Source organism: Lagopus leucura, unplaced genomic scaffold, assembly GCF_019238085.1.
Source record: "Lagopus leucura isolate 7727_CA_CO unplaced genomic scaffold, USGS_WTPT01 Super-Scaffold_100009, whole genome shotgun sequence".
NCBI classification, from domain to species: domain Eukaryota; kingdom Metazoa; phylum Chordata; class Aves; order Galliformes; family Phasianidae; genus Lagopus; species Lagopus leucura.
In genome coordinates this window covers 8,154,953-8,174,642 of record NW_024962266.1, presented here as the reverse complement: position 1 = coordinate 8,174,642, position 19,690 = coordinate 8,154,953, and the positions used below count along the sequence as shown (strand labels likewise).

Here is a 19,690-nt window from a genome sequence, read left to right as displayed (position 1 = left end):
CTTGCGTTTTGTAGAAGTAGTATTCAGATGTTGTTTCTGTTAGAACAATTTGCCTTTCATACACCCTTGCCTTTGTTTCATTCTGTGCAGAACAACAGATCCATGAAACAGGTCGCCTTCATTTGTAGTCACAGCCTGATTTACAACTCACAACATGAACTAAGCCAAACACTTAAAACAGCAAATGAAATTTTGTAACCGCCCTTTTTAGGAGATATATCAGGAACAAAGACACACCCTAAAGGAACATTAAGGTCAAAAACCAGTAGCACAAGAAAGTGCAAAGGTAAAAATCACATCTAAGGCATATCTGGTAGTAAAAGACATGTCACAGTGACTTAGTCCCCAGCTATTACCCAGGTAGCCTTACCAGGCTATTAACACAGAGAGGATGCTGCATGCAGTTCTTTCTCTTGGAGAAGCTCATTTGGTTTCACATTTCTGAATGATGAGAAAAGTAGGCTGAGCAGGAATTTAAACTGTCTCAACCGTAATGCTAGGCAGGCAAATATAAATCTGTACCAAACAAATGCCCATCTAATCACTTTTCTTATGAAATAATACCAATCTAGCAAAGCAAGAGAGATCGTGCATGGCTGTAAGGGTGCCTGTCAGCCCTTAAAGGCTTGTACATTGCAGGACATCTCAGAATACTTTGGAAGAATGACTGCTCTTTCTCCACCAGTACCAAGTTTTTAAATTTGTTCTTATATTCTGAAGACAACTTCATCCCCCAAGTTTAGAAGCAAACAGAGCTCAAATATTCTTTGTGAGTAATTCCAATTCTTCCAAAATAGACACGATGGGTAATGCACCTATTACACTGTGATGGCTAACTCTTGTGGCATAGGGTACCAATGAATGCATCTATTCCCTTTGGGTATAATTATATTTCATAAGCCACATCCTGGAGTTGCTGGTATAGATCCTCTTCAGATAAGTGTTTCTCTATCTTCCATGGGTTACAGCTGTATTTCTGCATTTTCTGAATTTTTGTATTTTTGGAAAAAAAAGACCAGGTATACTATGACTGACAAGAATTGATGTGAGGATTTAGTTGTGCTATGTCAAGCTTCAAGTTTAGAGTTCAAACTAACCATGACATTATTGAAATATGACCCATCTTCCAAAACAAATTTCTTACCCTAAGATTCTCTGCAGAATTTATACTTGACAGCTAAGTCTGTTAAAAACATATCTGTTCATTAAATTCTCTGTGGGGAGTAGAGTGCAAACCCATGTAAATCTCATTTGAATGTTAGAAACAAAGGTGGTACAATACCATATCTGTGTGTTTCATTGAAGATATTTAGTAGCTCCAGTATTAGAATAAACTTTTTTTTTTTTTTAATAGCTGAAATAGCCTAATCACAAGCACAGGAAAAATTAAGGAAGGGCCAGAGAAAAGTCAACAAAGTGAACAGTAATAAGATTGACTCCAAAATGACAGGAACATTGAGCCCTAGGCATCATTGTGGCCAAAACTTGACAGATAAGTTTTCATAATTGCCTTGTTTGGAACACATAAAGTAAAATAGGTTTTTACCTCAAAGGGAAAACATCTGGCAGGGTTGCAGATGAATTCTATCTTGAAGTCACCTTCTCTCTCAATAACACTGAATTTCCACACTACTGTATGGCCAAGAAACAAGTAACAGAGCCATGCTGACAGCACAATCATGTCAACCACATAAACCTATTATGCTACTTGGCTTTTTTTTTCTTAAAAAAAAAAAAAGCATTTACTTACTTTCCTTGTATTTTCTTCATATCTTCATAGATTGTTTTAATTGCTTTTTACTTTATATGGGAAAACTACTCTATAGGATTACTTGCTTGGGATCCTGTATTTAAATGTATTCTTCCTTGAAAATTTCTCTTTGTAATCTTGTTCCAGTAACTCCTCTGTACACACCTTTATACACCAATTTTGAACCTTGAAAATTCCTTAGATTTAACTGCAATTGAAGACTGTTCATGAAGTGGGCCATCAAGTCCAATGAATCTTTAGATCATTTATATTTAAAAAAAAAATCAGAAACTGAAAACAAAACTGAGTTCCTTTGTAAGGAAAAATACAGTGGTGTTATAAAGTACAGTCAGTGAAGTACCATAGCAGATCAAAAGGTTATAAAATCAACCATTATAAAAAGGTGGCGATAACTATAGGCAAGTAGGAGAGAATATTGGAATGAAAAGGTGCTAATCCTTTTTAATATGCTTGGAACAAAAACTGGGAATTGCAATTAATGAATAAAACAGAATTGAGGGGAAAGGGGGAAGGCATAGCCATAAAAATCTCTTAACATGAGTTTGTCATTTCCTCTAGTGAATGATGGGGACCCAGACAAAAAGTGTTAGGTTTGATCTGTTTTGCTATACTTTTCCTTTGCAAAAACAAAAACAGAAATCTTGCTGACAGATTCAGGGCACACTTCGCAGCAGTTGAAAGTGGTGACTGCTCTACTACTATTCCTTCCCATTCTGTTCTATTCACTTATGACTTCCATGACCTCTGTCTACACCTCCCAAAAACAATTCCAGTACACCTCACACAGGAAGGCAGTCCTAAACAAACTTATTTCCAGTTATTAAATAGCAGATAAAGAGACAGCTTTAGATTAAACTGTTTTTCTGTACATTTATATGCTTTATCTGTTTGCTACTTATTTTCTTTTTCAATTAACCATTTTTTGTGTCACCTTCCACTCATCTCTAAGAAGTACTATACCCCAGTTACTCAAAATACTTTGGTAAGTCATGGCAGAAAGCTGCCACTAACCTTCCATCTTTCTGAGACATTTTACTCAGCAGGAATGAAATCATCTGTGCTTCTTCATTCATTAACAATTCTATGCAATGGCTGCCTACTAAGAATTATGCAGTGGTTTCCCTTCTCCAACCAGAGGCCTTAAAATCAGTCCCAGAAATCTCATCTCCATTTGCATTATAGAATTGTTCTCTGAAAAGTACTTCCAATTCTCATCACTATTAGTTGCCGTATTTCAACTGTTTCGTATCCTTTAGATGACAATAGACTCAGTTCACATTTCCAAAAGTCAGAACTACAAAATGCCTATATTTGGTAGAAAAGCATTACCAAACAGAATGAATCACAGATAAAAATGAAGTCAACTAATTGAGTTACTACTTCATTATCTTTGGGTCTTCCCAGTTGTGATGGAAAAGAACATACTGATTCCAGATCTCATGATCTGCCAGTGGCTTTTATTTTTAATTCTCAAATTCTGTGCAGCATAAAGAAACAGCATGCTTCATAGCTGATCTGCACATAAGGAGCTCTGTTCACTGAAGCAATGTGTATGCAGACTGCCTTCTTTCAAGAAGCTTGAATGCATTTAACTAGAAGTTTAAAAAACAGTAGAAAAATCACTTAATACTTTTGCACAGAATAAATTTATGCCAAGACTTGCACAGAACACTTCAAAGTCTTTTTAAAAACCTCTCTCTCAGCACACTGAGAAAGGCTTCTCATTTGAATGATCGATTTACTTTCACATTAGGGTATCAAGCAATGTGCTCTCCAGACTTGCTGTCTGGTACTAACGAGATTGAACAACTTAGTTCGCACCCCCAGGGCTGGAGACTTAACCACACTGAGGTTTTGGCCCACTTCCCTCAGTTTGTTGTGATGGAGATGCAACAGTCTGCCCTTCCTTCCCTCCATCTACCCCTAGCTGTTGCAGGCCTTGCTACCTCCCATGCACAGGAGAAGTACAAGTCATTGATTCTGATGAAAAATAAGCCAAAGCTGTCATCATACAAAGGCAAGAGATGAGCCGAGCTCTATGGAAACTCCAGGGCTGAACTGCAAAAGAGTCTCATACCATTTCCTGTAAAGCAACAGGAAACAAAGCCACCCACCACCCCTGTCTGGCTGCTTCAACACTGTGTGCTGCGCTCCGGTGCCCGAGTGGGTCCAGTCCTCACAGCTGGGAACAACAGAAGGTGCAGTCACAAAGTGCTTCCATATGTTAATAATAACAGAGTAGCACTTCATCTTCCATAAGTTGCTACCACAGCTTCTTGTCAAAAAAACTTTTATGTTTCACAAAATTTGAGTGCTTGGGCTGAACTGGGTAAGAAGCACAATTTCAGTTGTCTGCCTCATGACTTCCGTATTCATTGCCTGGCAGAAAACAGAATCTTAAATCTTGCTAATTATGTGTAAATGCTGTAAAAATGGATTGACAAGTAGATGCCTCCCTCACGGAGAAGGCAGCCTGTGTATCTCAGTGTTTTAATTCCTACAAATCAGGTATTTACAGCCTGTTAATTCACACTCCTAAGTTTCTTATGTCTTCACTCATATTCAAACTGGGTAAGAGTCTTCTTTAAGTACACCAGCATTTTACCATCAGTAAACCATAACATTAGAGCCACAACATCTACTTACTGCAAAAAGCTCTAAAACAGCTACGTAGCACACATCTAATTCCAGGACTGCTACATAGTACACAACATTTAATAAAGGACCCTTACATATATTTCAGGTTTTTTTACTTAATAATCGATCAAGTTTTGCATTAAGCTCGAAATTTAGTGCTCAAAACATGCTTCCTCTCCATCTAAGTCAGACCAGAGTCAACAGTTTACTGATTTGGAGAGAACAGAACGCTTCTAAATTTTATTAAAAACCACAGAAGCATGTCTTATTTATAGTGGGAAGACTTACCTCTAGAAATGTTTTCTCTTCTTAACTACTTATTTAATTCTTCCTTCTGCCTGCATCAGGCAGGAATAAAACAGAACAAGAGCAAGAATTTGGTCCATTGAGCGTCAGTATCAGAGTAATTAGACAGATCAACACTATTGGAAAGTCATTACAGCAGATTTGCAATGACAGAAGGACCAGTACAGTAGAAAGGAGCTACAAAGGAAAAGAAGAAGATTGCTCACCTGCATCAGAAGAGCCTAAGCCTACAGGAGTACACTTCACCAAGGAGGAACCTCCAAAAAAAAATCCTTCCCCCGTAGCAGTCAGCCCTTAAATGAGCTCTAAGAGAGGCACAGCCAGACTCCACCCCTTGCAGTCACACAGCTGAATTGCCTTCACCTGTGCTCCCAGAGCTGATGGGGGTCCTTTCCCCAGGTGCTCAATCAGTGCTTCAGCCCATGACTCAACAGTTACCATGCAAGTGTCATGCCTTAAAAGAACAAACAAATGAGAAGAAATAGATTTTGAAGTTCATCATGCGTATCCATTGGTGAGGATTTGGCCCACTGCTTTGCCACCTATTTTACCATCTATTTGCTTCTGGCAGTTGTATACGTCAGTGACTAAAGCATATTTCCAGACTATTTATATGATGTGTATGTCTTTGTAATGTTATATGACTCAAAAATATGTGATAAATTGAAGGATTGAGGCTCTCCCCTCTTCCCTCCCCCACCTTGTCTGATTCTTGTCGTCCCAGTCGTTATCTTCTTATTTCTGAGATTTTTCTCTCTCCACTGAGCTCTTGGAAATTTCATAGCTGCTGGATAGATGCTATTGCCATATGACATGTTCAACCTTTAAAACAAATAATTTACTTTGAAAGTTGAACACTGTTAGAGTGATTAATTAGAGTGTTTACCACCAAGTTCTTCAAGCCTAAAATTGCTGTCATACTCTAAAACATGCAAGTGTAATAAAATTATGCTTATTTGCAAGGTCTCTAAAATGGACGGTATGGTTTTTCTGGCTTCTCATTCCTGTAGAAGCCTGTATGGATGGGTAGTTTGCAAAATAGTGCTCTCTGCTTTTATCTGACAGCTGCATTTGAAACAAATAACAGATATCCACTGCATTGTTACCTGCCACTCCTAATAGTGTTTCTGTGGACAAGAAAATCAGATCGGCAAACTCTGGTGGCCAAGCCACACAGGCAGGAAAGAAGCAAGCCAGACAGGGTAAGAAGTGTTCCCCAAGCCCCAGAGCAGGGAAGTGACACCAAAGCAGCAGCCCTTCTGTTCCAAGACAGCTTGAGTCCATGTGGAGGGGGACACCAGATGAAAGGAAAACAGCATTCAAACAGCTGTTTCCTCCTGGCTGCGACAGTGCTACCCAAAGCAATATAAACAGCTTTAGTTTACCAGTTTGAAAAGGGCTGAAAAAATGTAGAACGTTGTGGCTCCACCAGACGTGCTGCAGTGAAAAGATGCATTCAGTCAGATCTAGTCTTGGGGAGATCATTTCCTCTGCTGGAGCCCCAAAGCCCCTCCGTCACCTATCCATATGAGCAGAGCTCTACTGCAGCACCAGAACAAGTAGACCAATAATACCAAAACTAGATCATAAGAATGAGCCATGCCAGAGCATTCTTCTCTCTCAAGGATCCTTTTTCCTTTAGGAATTTTATTACCATTTTTTCTGTTAATCAAGTTAGACACCACCAGCCCTCTCCTAGCCAATTTCAAGCATCATACAAAAAAAGAATGTTTCGCTGCCTCAAGTATTTTCATTACAGAAGAGATAGAGAGAAAAAAAGCAATGCCTTAGAAATTGCAACCAAGACCAGGCTTTTTAATCTCATTTTTTTCTTTAAGATCAAGTCACAACTCTTGCCTCTCAACTGAAAAGGTCTTTCTGTTAACAGTATTTTGTGATTGAATTTGATAGTAAGTTTTTAAGTCATTTAACTTGGCACCAGGCGTGGCTCTGAGCCTTAGAAACTAGTAGGCAGCTAACATCTACTGTTGGTGCTGTGACAATTTGAGATAAAAGCAGGAGAGACTTGCAGTTTTCCGAGCTAGAACAGCTATGTTCCACTGTCAAAATAAAATAAAACTACAAAGTAAAATAATTGGTGTGATACATATTCTTGCAGCATATTTAAATAGCTACTAAGTACTTTTTAGCAGTTTGTACTTTATGTAATATCTAGAGTAGCAAAACAATGTTCTAGCTGAACATTGTTCCATATGATTTGATTTCTACCTCCTGGTAAAGCTTCTGGATAGGTTTGGGGTTCAAAATATCTTCTGAAATGAAGAAAGCAGTCATTGCCTCCAACTATAAACGCTCTATTACTTCTATGGTATTTAGGACACTGAAAGAAAAGAGCTCATAGAAAAGGGCCAGGGTTTTTTAATGTCAGTGCAAGAGAATGTCATCATTTGTTTCACTTCAAATCTTTGAAAAATGAAGAATAGCCAACATTATCTCAATTATATATACCTTTAAAAAAAAAGCAAAATTATTCTGTAATTTCTCTAAAATTATGTAAATATTGTGCAAGAATCACAAGTAAGCTAACATATAAACAGCAGAGCAAGTTTCTATCTAACTTTGGCTTACTAATGATATTTACTTTGAGAAGATCCAACAAGGGCTAATTTTGTGTCATAAGTATGCAGCCAATAAGCATCTGGGCAGGCAGCTAAACCAGGCGTGATAAGATTTCAGGCCAGAAAAATGCAAAATCCAACATGTAACTTCACAAACTCACCAGTTAATTTCCCTAAAAATTAAATGCTGTTGATAATCACAAAAAGTGATTTACAACCAATTTCTGATCCATCTGTTGCACTGAACTGTAATCGCCTAAACAAAGGTGGATGCTGCTTTTTTTCTGACTAGAACTAGCATCTCGAAATGTCACTGTAATTCTTGTCACAGTCATCTTTCATTTAGCATCAGATGAACTACTAAAGTCTCCCAGGCAATAGTTTAGAACTGCCTACAGTACTTTGATTTTGTCTCTTTTACTACTGCTTAAAAAGACTCTTGGTTTTGTTTCTCCTGACCTCACACAAAACTTTTGTAGTATTTTTTACAAGTTCAATATCAAAGTCTTTCTTCAGGAAAAAATGAAGGAGGCTGAATTTGGACCTTCACAATGCCAAAGAAACAACAACATAGTAGCAAGACACAGGCACTGTCAAAGCATTTAAAGTTGGAATTCTTCAGAGACCTTTGTAAGAGCGAGAACAGAAAAATAACTTGATGTTACTGCACCCTGTGGGACTTCATTTTTGTTTTAAAACAGAAAACATTGTTCCTGAAGAAACAGCATATTGATTTGTATAATCTCTGAGTTATCAATCACTCTTTTATCAATTGAAAGTGAATGGTATACTTTTGGTGTCAGGGAAGCCTTCAGAGAAATATATCTTCTGAGAGACTGCAGGCATCAAAACTTATTTGTAAAATGTTTTGTCAAGAAACACGGGGCATGTTAGTAGGAACTAGTTACAGTTTTCTGCCAGGACTACAAAACATGCGGCCATCCTAAACTACACAAAACAAAGATTTTGAAAGGTACACGGGGCAACTGCATCAGACCGTCTCATAGTGATAGGGAAAAAAAGTACTGCAGAAGTCAAACTGCAAGAAAACAACTAAGAAAGCCTTCAGTATAGATGGTATTGATCAAAGGGAATGAGGCAGAGAACTGTTTTTCAGATTTCTGACTACAAGGGAGAGAGGCATTCTAAGCCAAAAGTAGTTCTTTCTTGAAGCAGAACAGTTGATTCAACACTTGAATCAAGATCAGAATTTATTTTTGTAACTCTGCCTCTCAAGACCCAAAATCTATAGTCTAGACAGTAAGTTTTGTTCCACTGTTGTTCATTATGACAGATTGTTCCCATATTTCTTTTCAGCTCTGCATTGAAGCATGTGAAATCAACAGAAAAATACTTACTACGTCCACAGCATGCACCTTTCTGAAAATGAATAACCAAAGTATCACCTGAGGTACTGTCCTCGTGTTAATTTAGATTTGTACCCTCCTCAGAAAGGACTTAGGCTTCAGTACTTGGTTTGTAGTTGTCTCACCCTCTAGTGGTAGAGACGCCTTAGTTCTCACGGAGTAAGAAATGGGAATTTTTTTTCCTTCAAGCTGACTGTGCTCTACTGCCTAATTACAGCACAGAACGTAGAAATTGGTTTGGTTTTCTTTTTTTTTTTTTTTTTATAGAGCTGCAGATCGTTGTCTTGTAAGTGTCCATCACTTCTAACAGAGTAATACAAAATGTGCTGTCCTGCAGGCACTGAGATGATTAAAAAGGTGTTAATGAAGGGTAGCTGTGTGCTCAGATGTACTTCTTCCGTTATGAGAATGACTGCTATTCAAACTTTCCTAGGCAACCACCATTAGTGGTAATATTATGCCACTGCCCAAAGGGTCTAATAGAAAGAGATGCTCTGCTTTCCTCTAAAAACTCAAATTCCTTATCGAATTTAATAACAGGAGGCAATATTTTATTTGGATCCTCTGGTAAATAAAGCACATTTTTAATGAAAATAGAATGTTGGCCAGATATCTGATGAAAATTTAATGTATTCTATCCTGCTTTTGAAAAAAATAAAAGAAACACCACAATTTTTGATAGCTTTAGCTCCCAGAGTAATTGATCTGGAGCTTTACAGGATTAGATCCTTTTAAAAGAATGGATTAAATCCTGACGGATTTCTGTTGGAAATAGTTTTTAATGTTTTTTTTATGTGTATGGTCAGACTGAAAGTAAACTGAGAAGACTTTGCTTTTTTCAAAGAAAATACGAGGCATTGCCAATATTTAGTTACAAGCAGCCACTGACAGAATGGGAACTCTGGAGATGAGTCATCATTTCACAGTTAGTTCCAAGCATAATTTATTCTATTAAGAATCATAGAATTATTAAGTTTAGAAAAAAAGCAGTTCGGCCATCAACTCATCACCACCATGCCCACTAAGCTGTGTCCCCCAGTGCCATATTTAGAATTTCCTTGGATGCCTCCAGGGACAGTGACTCCACCACCTCCCTGTGCAGCCTGTTCCAATGCCTAACTACTCCTTCCGAGAATAAATGTTTCCTAATATCCAACCTGAACTCCATGAGGCCACTACCTCTCATCCTATCACCTGGGAAAAGAGGCCAATCCCCACTTCGCTACCACGTCTTTTCAGTGAGTTGTAGAGAGTGATAAGGTCTCCCCTGAGCCTGTTCTCCATACTGAAAGATCTCAGTGCCCTCATCAAGAATGTCTTTTGTCTGTTTTTGCTCCAGCTCAGGAGAGCCAAGGGCCCCATCACCAGTGCTCCATTCAATAAGACTCGGCAAGAGGGCAGTGTGTGGCTAACATAAGAGCTCCACCAGTAGCAAAGGCTACTCAGCAGCTCGTTGCAGTGCAAACTGAAAATGGAACATTAGATGTTAGGATAAGAAATCTGAGCATACTTCTCAAATCAAACATCCATATGCCAAGATGAAGATGGTAACATCCTGTTAAATCTGAACCAGAAATTGGCAAGCATACTGGTTTCAAAGAGGTACTGCTTAATCAACAGCTTAGACTACAGAAATGAGAGATCTTCAGTAAAAACTGAAAGCTTATCAAGTTTGCATAGAGTTGTCTAGAAGCAGATCAAAGAGGGAGCACTACCTCTAGAAAGGTTCACAGGCAGAAACTAAGTCCCTACAGAAATGTGCCCAACAAAGATATTAATGAATAAGTCTTCCTCCAGGAAATTATAGATATTTGTTTTCCTATTAGTTTAGGCAGCATAAACATCTGGAATCATATTTCCTTAATTAACAAGTATGTCACTGCCACATTTTGCTAGCAGTCACCTGTCTGTGATGTCACTGTGGTGCAGCACAGTCACCATAGTGATGTTTCTGAATGTCCCAGTCCTCTCTTTGCTCCCCACACCACGGGAGCCACGTGCTTCATCCTGCTGATGGCAGGACAAACCTCATAGTCTGGAGAAACACGGACAGAAATTCCTGAGTGAAGAATTGATCATTAAATTAATCATTAAATAATTAAACATTAAAATGGAGATATCTTTATCAGAAACACCAAGTGTTTCTGTTTCGGACATTGACTCGGCAGCCTCAGCTTTTTCGGTCCTTCAAGTGCATGGTAAAGCAGATGCTCAGGATGCTGCCTTAGGATCTATAAAAGCAGAAAACACTTCTCAACGTTCATGTGAGGAAGCTTCCTCAAAAAGACTACCTCTTAATCTCTCTGAAAAGTGCTCTGGCAAAGCCAATGACTTTGCATCCTTCTCCTTTCTGAAAAAACTCTGGGAAATTGTTGAAAGCAAGTACTTTCAGTCCATTTCGTGGGCTGATGATGGAAACTCTATAGTGATTGAGGAAACACTCTTCAAAAGGGAAGTGCTGGCAAAGAGAGGATGTCTGCAAATTTTCAGCATTGGCAGCATGAAAACTTTCATTCGTCAGCTTCATCTTCATGGATTCTTCATTATGGAAGGAGATTTGCCAAGATCTGCTTCACGTGCTAAATTCCAAGCAGACGAAGCAGCAGTTTCCACTTCTAGCAAGGTACATAGTCCACCTAGGGTCCCCCTACCCATGAAATACTCTTGTGACTAGTGGGATTGGGGATTGGTGGTCACTCAGTCTGAAAGTTGATGGTATTTGGGTTTCTAAACCAACTGTTATGCTTTTGAAAATATTACATTTCTCTGCTGCTCTCAAATGGCAAGAGTTTAAGCAAGGGTAGTTACTACAATGGCTGCTCTGAAAGTAATGTCTCCCATTGAATTATGTTGCCCCGTAGTGTCAGAAGTGGGTTTACATGGTGTGGCAGTAGAGGATGAACCTCCCACCCTGATATTCCATTAAACTTTCTTGTTATATGACACATAACAGTAGACGGGCAGTCTGACAAAATGGCATCTGACATGGACATGTATGCGAAGCAATAGTGTGACATTGAGTTCTTAAAGGCTGAAAAAATGGTTCCCCTTGACATTCATGGACACTTGCTCAAGTTTTACGGAGACCAAACGCTGGATGTCAGCACAGCGTGTTGGTGGGTGGTGTGTTTCAGCAGTAGCAACAGAGACATGAATGAAGGCCTGGTTCTGGACAGCTGTGCGGATCTCCCCAAGCGTGGTACTCAGGCTCTTGTTCGTCTCAGGAAAAAAATGCACCGATAATGGTGGTGGCTGTGTTGAGTGTTTTGTAGCTGAGATTTATTCTATCAAATAGTTTTATTGTGCTTTATGTCTGTTGTGGTTTCCAATGAAATAAACAGGAGGCATTACTTTCAGAGACCTTGTACTTAACAGAACTGTACCATAACATTTTATTCACACATATTCATGTCTAAAATGCCCCTGAGAGTCCTCTCTGCTTGTTTCTGAGGTTCTAATTACTAGTTATTGTGTCTTTGTCTTTTCCAATCTTGAAATGGTGGTGAGTAAATTTTCTCCTTTGCATTTTGTAGTTTCTCTACTATTACAACCCCTATTTCAAGAGAGATTATCCCCATCTGCTAAGAAGATTCAAGCGTAGTGCTGGTATAAAAAAGAGAGCATCAGGTGCATTCTTGATGAACCTGGATTTGAAGGAGGGCCACCTGAGCAGAAGCCCTCTGAAGAAAAAAGCAGGCCCTGCTGCATCAGTGGGCACTGAGCTCCCTGGTAGCATCCACAATGCTGTTCTTGCTTCATCTGCTGCTTCTCTGTATCACACTGTGTCTTCTATACCAAACGGCCCTTTTCTACCAGGGCTGGGACCGGATACTGGAGCTGCAGGTGATGGGGTTGGACGTCAACACAATTTATTCTTCAGAAAGTATAGATGCTAAGTATCAAGTGAATATAGCAGTTCCAAAAATAAATTTTCTGAATATTTTCCAGTTGTCCTGTCCTGTTACTTCAGTTTGACAGTTACTCTCCCTGTGCCCAAGGACAGGGGCATGTCTTCAGGCAGTTTTCATTTCTCTGATCCTTTTAAAACAACCATTGTTATCCCTGCCCTCTAGGTTTTAGAAGACCTGCTAAATGCTACGCAGGCACTGTTTGAAGCAAGTCTGGTCCAAGGAATGATGCAAGCACAGGGCATGCCAGTGGGCAGCTGGAGCTGTCTGAAATGCCTGATCCCCTTCCTTCTCTGCCCTTCCTCTCTGGGTAGATGCCATGATGGCACAGGGACAGGAGGCCTCTGATGAGCCATTCAGCTTGTGAGGGTCCGTGGTGGTCACTGAGGTAAATTTAGCTACCTGTGAGCAACACGTGCCTGGCACTGCCCTTCTGCTTACCAATCTGACCTCAGTGAGATTCTTGCAAATGAGTGGCTTCCAGCTGTGGGCAGCTTTTTGGTGCAAACATTCGTTTAATCCTGCTCCAACATAAGAGAGGTGAGCACTGATACCACACAGATGGGTGCTTTAGAAATATCAATAAAAAAAAATAATTAACCAAGGGCATTTGAGCTGCTTGTGTCAAAACTTCCAACATTCAGAACCCCAGTCATCATGATTCTGGCTGACTTAAACTATACAAGAGTTAGCCTGTAGCCAAACTAATCCTTGCTTTGCATTCTGCAGAACCACATTGATGAGCACAACCAAGCATGGCTGTAGACCAAGACAGCTGAGCAACTGCTAATCAAATGAGCCAGAGGCCTTTGGCCGTATTTTAGAGGATGTATAAAGTACAAAACCACAGGAAGCAGTAGCTTACTTGCCAGTGTGCTAGCACATTTGCTAAAGCTGTTGTTTTACTATTCTTAAAAAGCTCTTAAAAATCTTAATTCTTACTTGCATGGTGATGCTGATATTCAGATACAGTTCTACTATGTCACATGAGAATGCATTTTTTCTTTTTTCTTTTTAATTAAGTATAGATAATTGTGCATTGTTATAATAGTCCATATTCCCACTACAATGCTCCATTTCCTTTGTTCTTTGGAACTCGGCCTGTCCTTGGCCAATTGGACTTCTTTTTTCACACCAGTACATGATAAATATTTCTGAAGATAAAATACAGAAAACTACAGCATTTTTATACATCCTGAAATTCTGCTGGCAAATGAGAACTCTTTCTAGTGGAGCAAATAAAAGTTTGCATCACAGCTATAGGACTGTGGAGCATCCATAAGAAGCTTGACATTTTTTATGGCTGCTCCAGACGCCCACGTCAGAACAACTAAGCAGGAATTGGAACAATGTGAAGAATCACTAAATCTAGAGAGCCCACATTATAGACTTAGAAGGCAATATGGATTTAGCAGCCCATGCAGCACATGATGCCAACACTACTATTTTAATTCCAAGTATTCTGTAGTATGTATACAGCTATCATCCAGGTCTTCAGAAACACTTCTGGAGAAAGCAAGTCTTCAGAGCATAACTGAAGGTCACAGAACCCAAAGTTTAGGCTCATACTGAATCTCTGACTTCGAAGCCGGAGTCTAACCTATTACCACACAGCTGGATGCAGTCGTTTCTGGCTATGTCTGAAATTGTACAGCCACGTTGTCACACCATGTGATCTAGGGTGCAAATTCTGCCTTAGGTAAAACTAGTTCACTTAACCTACTGCCCTACTTGCTGAATACTTTCTCAATTTTCCTGTGTAGTTTAAAAGTGTCTAATGAAAATGTTTTACTTAATGTTTCCTCATATATAAGTCTCAAAGCTTAGATAATGGGAACCAGATGACAATAGCACATACAAGCGAACTCATTTTGTAGATACGAAGTAGCTTTTGGAAAAGTGATTGAATTCTTGTGAGTGGGATGGGTTTAATTACGCCACAGACTTTGATCCTGTTTGCAATTCCAGTGTGAATTTGGGCAAAGCTTTACTGAAGTGATACAGTTACTGGCAAATTTAAAATAGGAAAAAGTGTTTCAAGATTCACAGCTGCAGCTGGAGGTCTCTGAGGAAAGAAGATGCTATAAGATAGGTGCTTAGAGCACATATGTTGTACCTGTGTATCAGACTCCCTCCTTTGCTTTCTGCAGTCTACACAGTGAGTATTCCAGTCAAATAAGTCCATCAGAGAAGAACAGTGCAGTATCAGTGCACAGGGAACAAGCCATATAAAAGTTCAATATTATGCACTAATTTTAAGCATGTTTGATACATTTGCTATTGTACTAAGAATGTAAAAATATCCACATACTGGATTTCACTTTCAATAATGTCAAATTAATGATAATAGATGTACTGTAGCAACAGAATAGAAACACCCACATGCATGGGAGAGGTCTCCCAGCATCAGTGAGAGAACTGAAACAATTCCCTGCCTTTCAGAGCAGTAGACATACACCTGATTAGTGCCTGTTGCACTACTGCCTTTCATGAGCTACTGAACTTGAGGATTGCTGCAAGCAATGTTGAATAATTCCAATCATTTTCTTTCTCTGTGTAACAGCAGACACTCATCTATGATCTTATTTCCCTTTCAAACAATACATAGTGCAAAACCAGGATGAGGATCTGCTGATTGGAGTCTATAGGCCTGCTTGTCATGAAAGTTGCTCAAGTGTAATCACTGCCTAACTTGATTAATGACAGGAGTGGCATTGGTATGTGTATGGTCACAGTTAGCTGACATTACCACAAAGGAACTTGCACACTGGACAGGACTATCTTCTGCAGAGCTGAGCCTCTGAACACTTCCGCTCATTACTCACCATCACCTGAATTCAAGCATACATCACTTCCTCCTGGGGAAGTCAGATATTTACCTGTTTGAGTTTCCTGTCATTATCATATCAGATCACAGAGGATTCGAGTTTACCTTGTACTAGGGTCAGAATCATTCTGCACATATTCTCAATTTCATCTGTATGCGACAGTGTAAGTAGAATGTTACAAAATATACTCTCCATGGCCACAGCTTCTGACATGAATAACGGGTCAGTTATCCAAATGGTTTTACATAGGGGGAAAAAAAAAAGAAAAAAAGAAAAAAAGAAAAAAAGGAAAAAAAATAAAGGCTTTCTGGAAGATCTGAAAAGAAGTCTCTGTGAACAGGACTGCCATTAGTACTACAGGTGAAGAAGCACCTTAGGACACACTCTCCTATTAGCCAGGGAGGAGATGGTAGCCAGCATCCTGACACATGTCAGCATCAGCGTTGTGCAGGGAAGCAGTGATGCGGATATCAGCATGTGTTCCCACCACTGTTTGCTCTCACTGCATTTTACAGTTGGAGTCAATTGACAGTCACCACCCAAGGGAATTCATGCTCTGGGCAAACCATTATTCTACTGAGGTGACCATGTGGAACTGCACAAGGAGGGTGGAACTGTGCTTTACATGCTGTTAGCATAGTTGTAAAAAGATTGTTGGATGCTGCTTCCCTTCAGAAGCCTTGAGTTGCTCGGATGTGTTTACCTAAAGGGAAGGAGCATGGAGCTCCTTTTGCTTGCGAGCAAGGAAATGAGAATTAAAAAAAAACAACACAGAAATATTGGCATCAGTTTGAAACCACAACCTTTTTGTACAGTATTCAAAAAGCTGCCAAGGCTGGTTATTGCCCATTGTTTATAATGCTCAGACAAAAATAAATGAATAAATAAATAAAAACTGTGCTTTGTATTCATACATCAGCAATAAATCCCAAAATCTTTTCATTCTTTTATCACTATCTGTCTCATACAACTACTTTAAAGTTGTGGTGAATGTTAAGCAACATAATTTGGAAGCATAGATAAAATAATGCCTGCTGTATCCTGGAATACCAGAATTAGGCCTTATCAGTGCATGTCAGTCAGCAAAATAAGAACATACATACAGAATGTATTTCACATGTATGACGGTGATGTATGTGCAAAACTTTCAGGTTATAGTCTCCTCTTCTGACTATTTGTAGTATTGACCATTTATACAGCAGCTTCCAACTATGCTAGTGCTAATTCCTAAGCGAATTTAAGCAACTGATAACAAAGCAAAATTCAGCAGCTATGCAGATTCAGCACCAGTACTCTAGCAACACGACGGAGAGTTTTTCCTTTAGAAAGAAACAGGGTTGCTAAAAACTATACATTAAACTGATTTTACAGTTTTATGCCTCTGTTCATCCTTAGTACTGCAAATAATTCCATTTAAATAAATTTCAGTAGTATCAGACAGAACAAGTTAAAGAAATGCATAAATATTTCCAGGATCGGGATCATAGCATGTGGATGCAAGTTGGAAGAAGAAGAAGGAAGATAAGCTAGTTTTTCCATACGAGACTTCTGCTGTGTGTTAGTATTATAGCGTGTTTCGTGGAGCCGCACTAGGCCAACAACTTTACCCAGCTTCCAGCAAGCCATTCAAAGGTTTAGAACAGAAAGAAAGCTTCACCTCCTTGCTTTTGTCAGTTGATATTAGTAGTAGGTGAACTTTAAAAAATATATTTAATGTATTTCAGGCTTGGGTTTTCTTGGTACCTGAGTGACACCTGGAAAGCAACATGGCCTTGGCCTTGGAGAGTACGCCTCGTGTGTGAGCACTGCAGTGTGTCAGCACCACGTGAGGGTTTTCCCTCAGTCCGCTGGAAGTGCTTTTCTCCCAGCCAAAGTGGAATCACATAACACTGGGAGAAGAAAATGTGTGTTACTTATTGCAAGTCATTCTAAATTGCCATTGTTCAGTTCGCAACATTTCTACTCAGTGGGCATAATCCCAGAAACTGTTTAATGTTAGCTGAATGACACCTCTGTGTGTTCCAGCATTCCTCATTTAGCATCTCACTTGTATTTCCTTATCTCCTGGGCAACTATGAAGCTTTAAGCAGAAAGTGACTGACAAAGGCTTGGGGAAAAAAAGACTTTTTCTTCTACTAGCATGTAGCTGCTTTTTTATTCTCAACTGGATAATTTTTTCCTCACAGTATAAAACTCAAAATACTTTGTACCTTTGAAGTTGTTTGTTCTGTGTTTTACATGAAGAAGAATCCGTTCATCAGAGCAATTTCAGGAGAATGACCCCAAGTGACACCAGCTGGCCTCAGCAGTGACTGGCCCAGTGCCACACGGAGAAGAGCCAGGGGCAGCCAGCAGCACACCAAGGGACCTCAGGGGGCAGGAATCTTTTCTAGCATTTCCTCCTGAAGCAGCTTTCATCAACTTCATTAGCGCTGCCCTGAGAGGGAAAGTGAGGGGACTCGAGCTGCAGAAAGGAGCCATGAAGGAAAAAGAACTGACCCAACCATTTAAGCCTTCCTTCTCTTACCTAAAGTCTGCCTCTCCCCGTCATCGCCAGGCAGCAGTCGTGCTGGAGGCAGAGCCACAGGCAGGCTGAGGCACAGCGCAGCCCGCAGCGAGCAGTGAGGAGGCAGGCACTACAACGGTGCTCGGGCTGTGGGTGGTGATTTTGGCCTTTGCTGGTGTGTGAAATTTGGCTTAATACATAGTCGTGCCTCCCAAAAACTCTGATTGACATGGAAATAGTAGGGAAAGGGAGATGCAGGCAGCGGGCATTGGTTTGTGTGAAGACGCAGAATAAGAGCAGGAAACACAACTCAGGAGTGCTTCATTTTCTACTTTCTACCATTGTGGAGCTGCTTCTTTTTTCATCCTATGGAAGAGACAGTTTCTGAATAAAAGCTGTGTGAGGAAAGCAGCTGGGATAAGGTAAAGTCCATTTAGGGTGTGCTGGTGGCAACAGCTGTCGCAGACCTGTGGTGCTGAGGTACTGCCTGTGGGATCCTGCGCAGACAGGTTTACTTGTTTAAAAATGGTACAGATGCACAAATACTCAAGTACACTGAAAAATATACATATATATATATTAGAGGATTCAACCGACTTGAGGTAAAAAAAATTCTGTAACAAAATATTTAACAGCAAAATTCTTCAGAGTGTGAAGGGAGAGGCCTGTCCGAACTGGTTCCTGGGGAGCCTAGTTTCCTCTGGTGCCTTTTGTTGTTCAAATAATCACAAAAAAATAAAACGTTACGTACAAACAAAACCTTTGGCCATTTTCAGAACTGTTCTGAACTGAATCTGAGTTCTGCACAGCTGTTTTTTTCTCTTTCGTTTTCCAGTTTTGCTAGAGGCTAAAAAGCACATTGAAAGACTCTATGATGAAATCCAAGGAAATTAATCATAATGCCCTTGATTTCACCAGATTTTATAAGTCAGTTCTTGAAATCACACTGAATTTAATACAGTTTGAAATAAGTTGCAGAACCCAATTTTTAAGATTTTTACATTTGTACTTATGCTATGAGACAGCAGGATCTCAGTACTTGGGTGTCATTTGTAAATGATATAAGCACTCCAAGCCATATTGTATTTTATCACCTCCGTTTCAGTGGTAAGTTGTGATTTTGAGAGCTTGTCAATTTGGGTCCATCCACAACCATTGCAGTAGTTTTAGGCTAGTGCTTTGAAGCACTGATTTCTGATTATTACCTATTTAGTGTCACACTAGTTCTCTGTGGCACATCAAATAGCAGAAGAAATTAACTCACTTGGAACAATTACATCATTGCTGTGCTCAGAAAGCATTCCTGGGCAGATGAGAACCTCTTTCTAATAGTTCACAATAAAAAGTAGCAGTAACTTCTTAATTTGTTCCAATGTGATTCACATTCTGCACCATTCAAAAAAAAAAAAAAAAAAAAAAAAAAAAAAAAAAAAAAAAAAAAACTTGTCCAAGGGTTTGATTATTAAGAAAAAAATTACTAAATATGGTTAAAGATTATTTCAGTTAATATAGTGAAGGCTCAGGTAGCCTCACACTCAAAAAGAAAGGAATTTTCAAATAAAAATAAATAAGAAGCAAAAAGAAAGCAGTAAATTCTTTAAGACTGATATTAAGAGTCTGAATTGTGCAGTATTTCCTGTCAAATATGCTTGCAGGCACACAGTGGCATTCATGCACTTCAGAGTGTCCATTTCAGTGCCTTCTCCAAAGCCCACTTTTTTTCATCAAGTCAAATAATACTGCACTGGGTAACCAGAAAAGAAGATGTGAGATACAGTCTATTCAATT

General features: G+C 39.4%; 1 protein-coding gene across 1 annotated transcript; it reads left to right on the top strand.

Annotated features, from left to right (window-relative positions):
* Nucleotides 1-10,770: 10,770 nt before the first annotated feature.
* Nucleotides 10,771-12,556, top strand: LOC122180992 (heat shock transcription factor, Y-linked-like). The gene is made up of 2 exons (XM_042873051.1): nt 10,771-11,283; nt 12,194-12,556. The coding sequence occupies exons 1-2, from the start codon at nt 10,771-10,773 to the stop codon at nt 12,554-12,556; spliced, it is 876 nt and encodes a 291-aa protein (XP_042728985.1).
* The last annotated feature ends 7,134 nt before the right edge of the window (nt 12,557-19,690 follow it).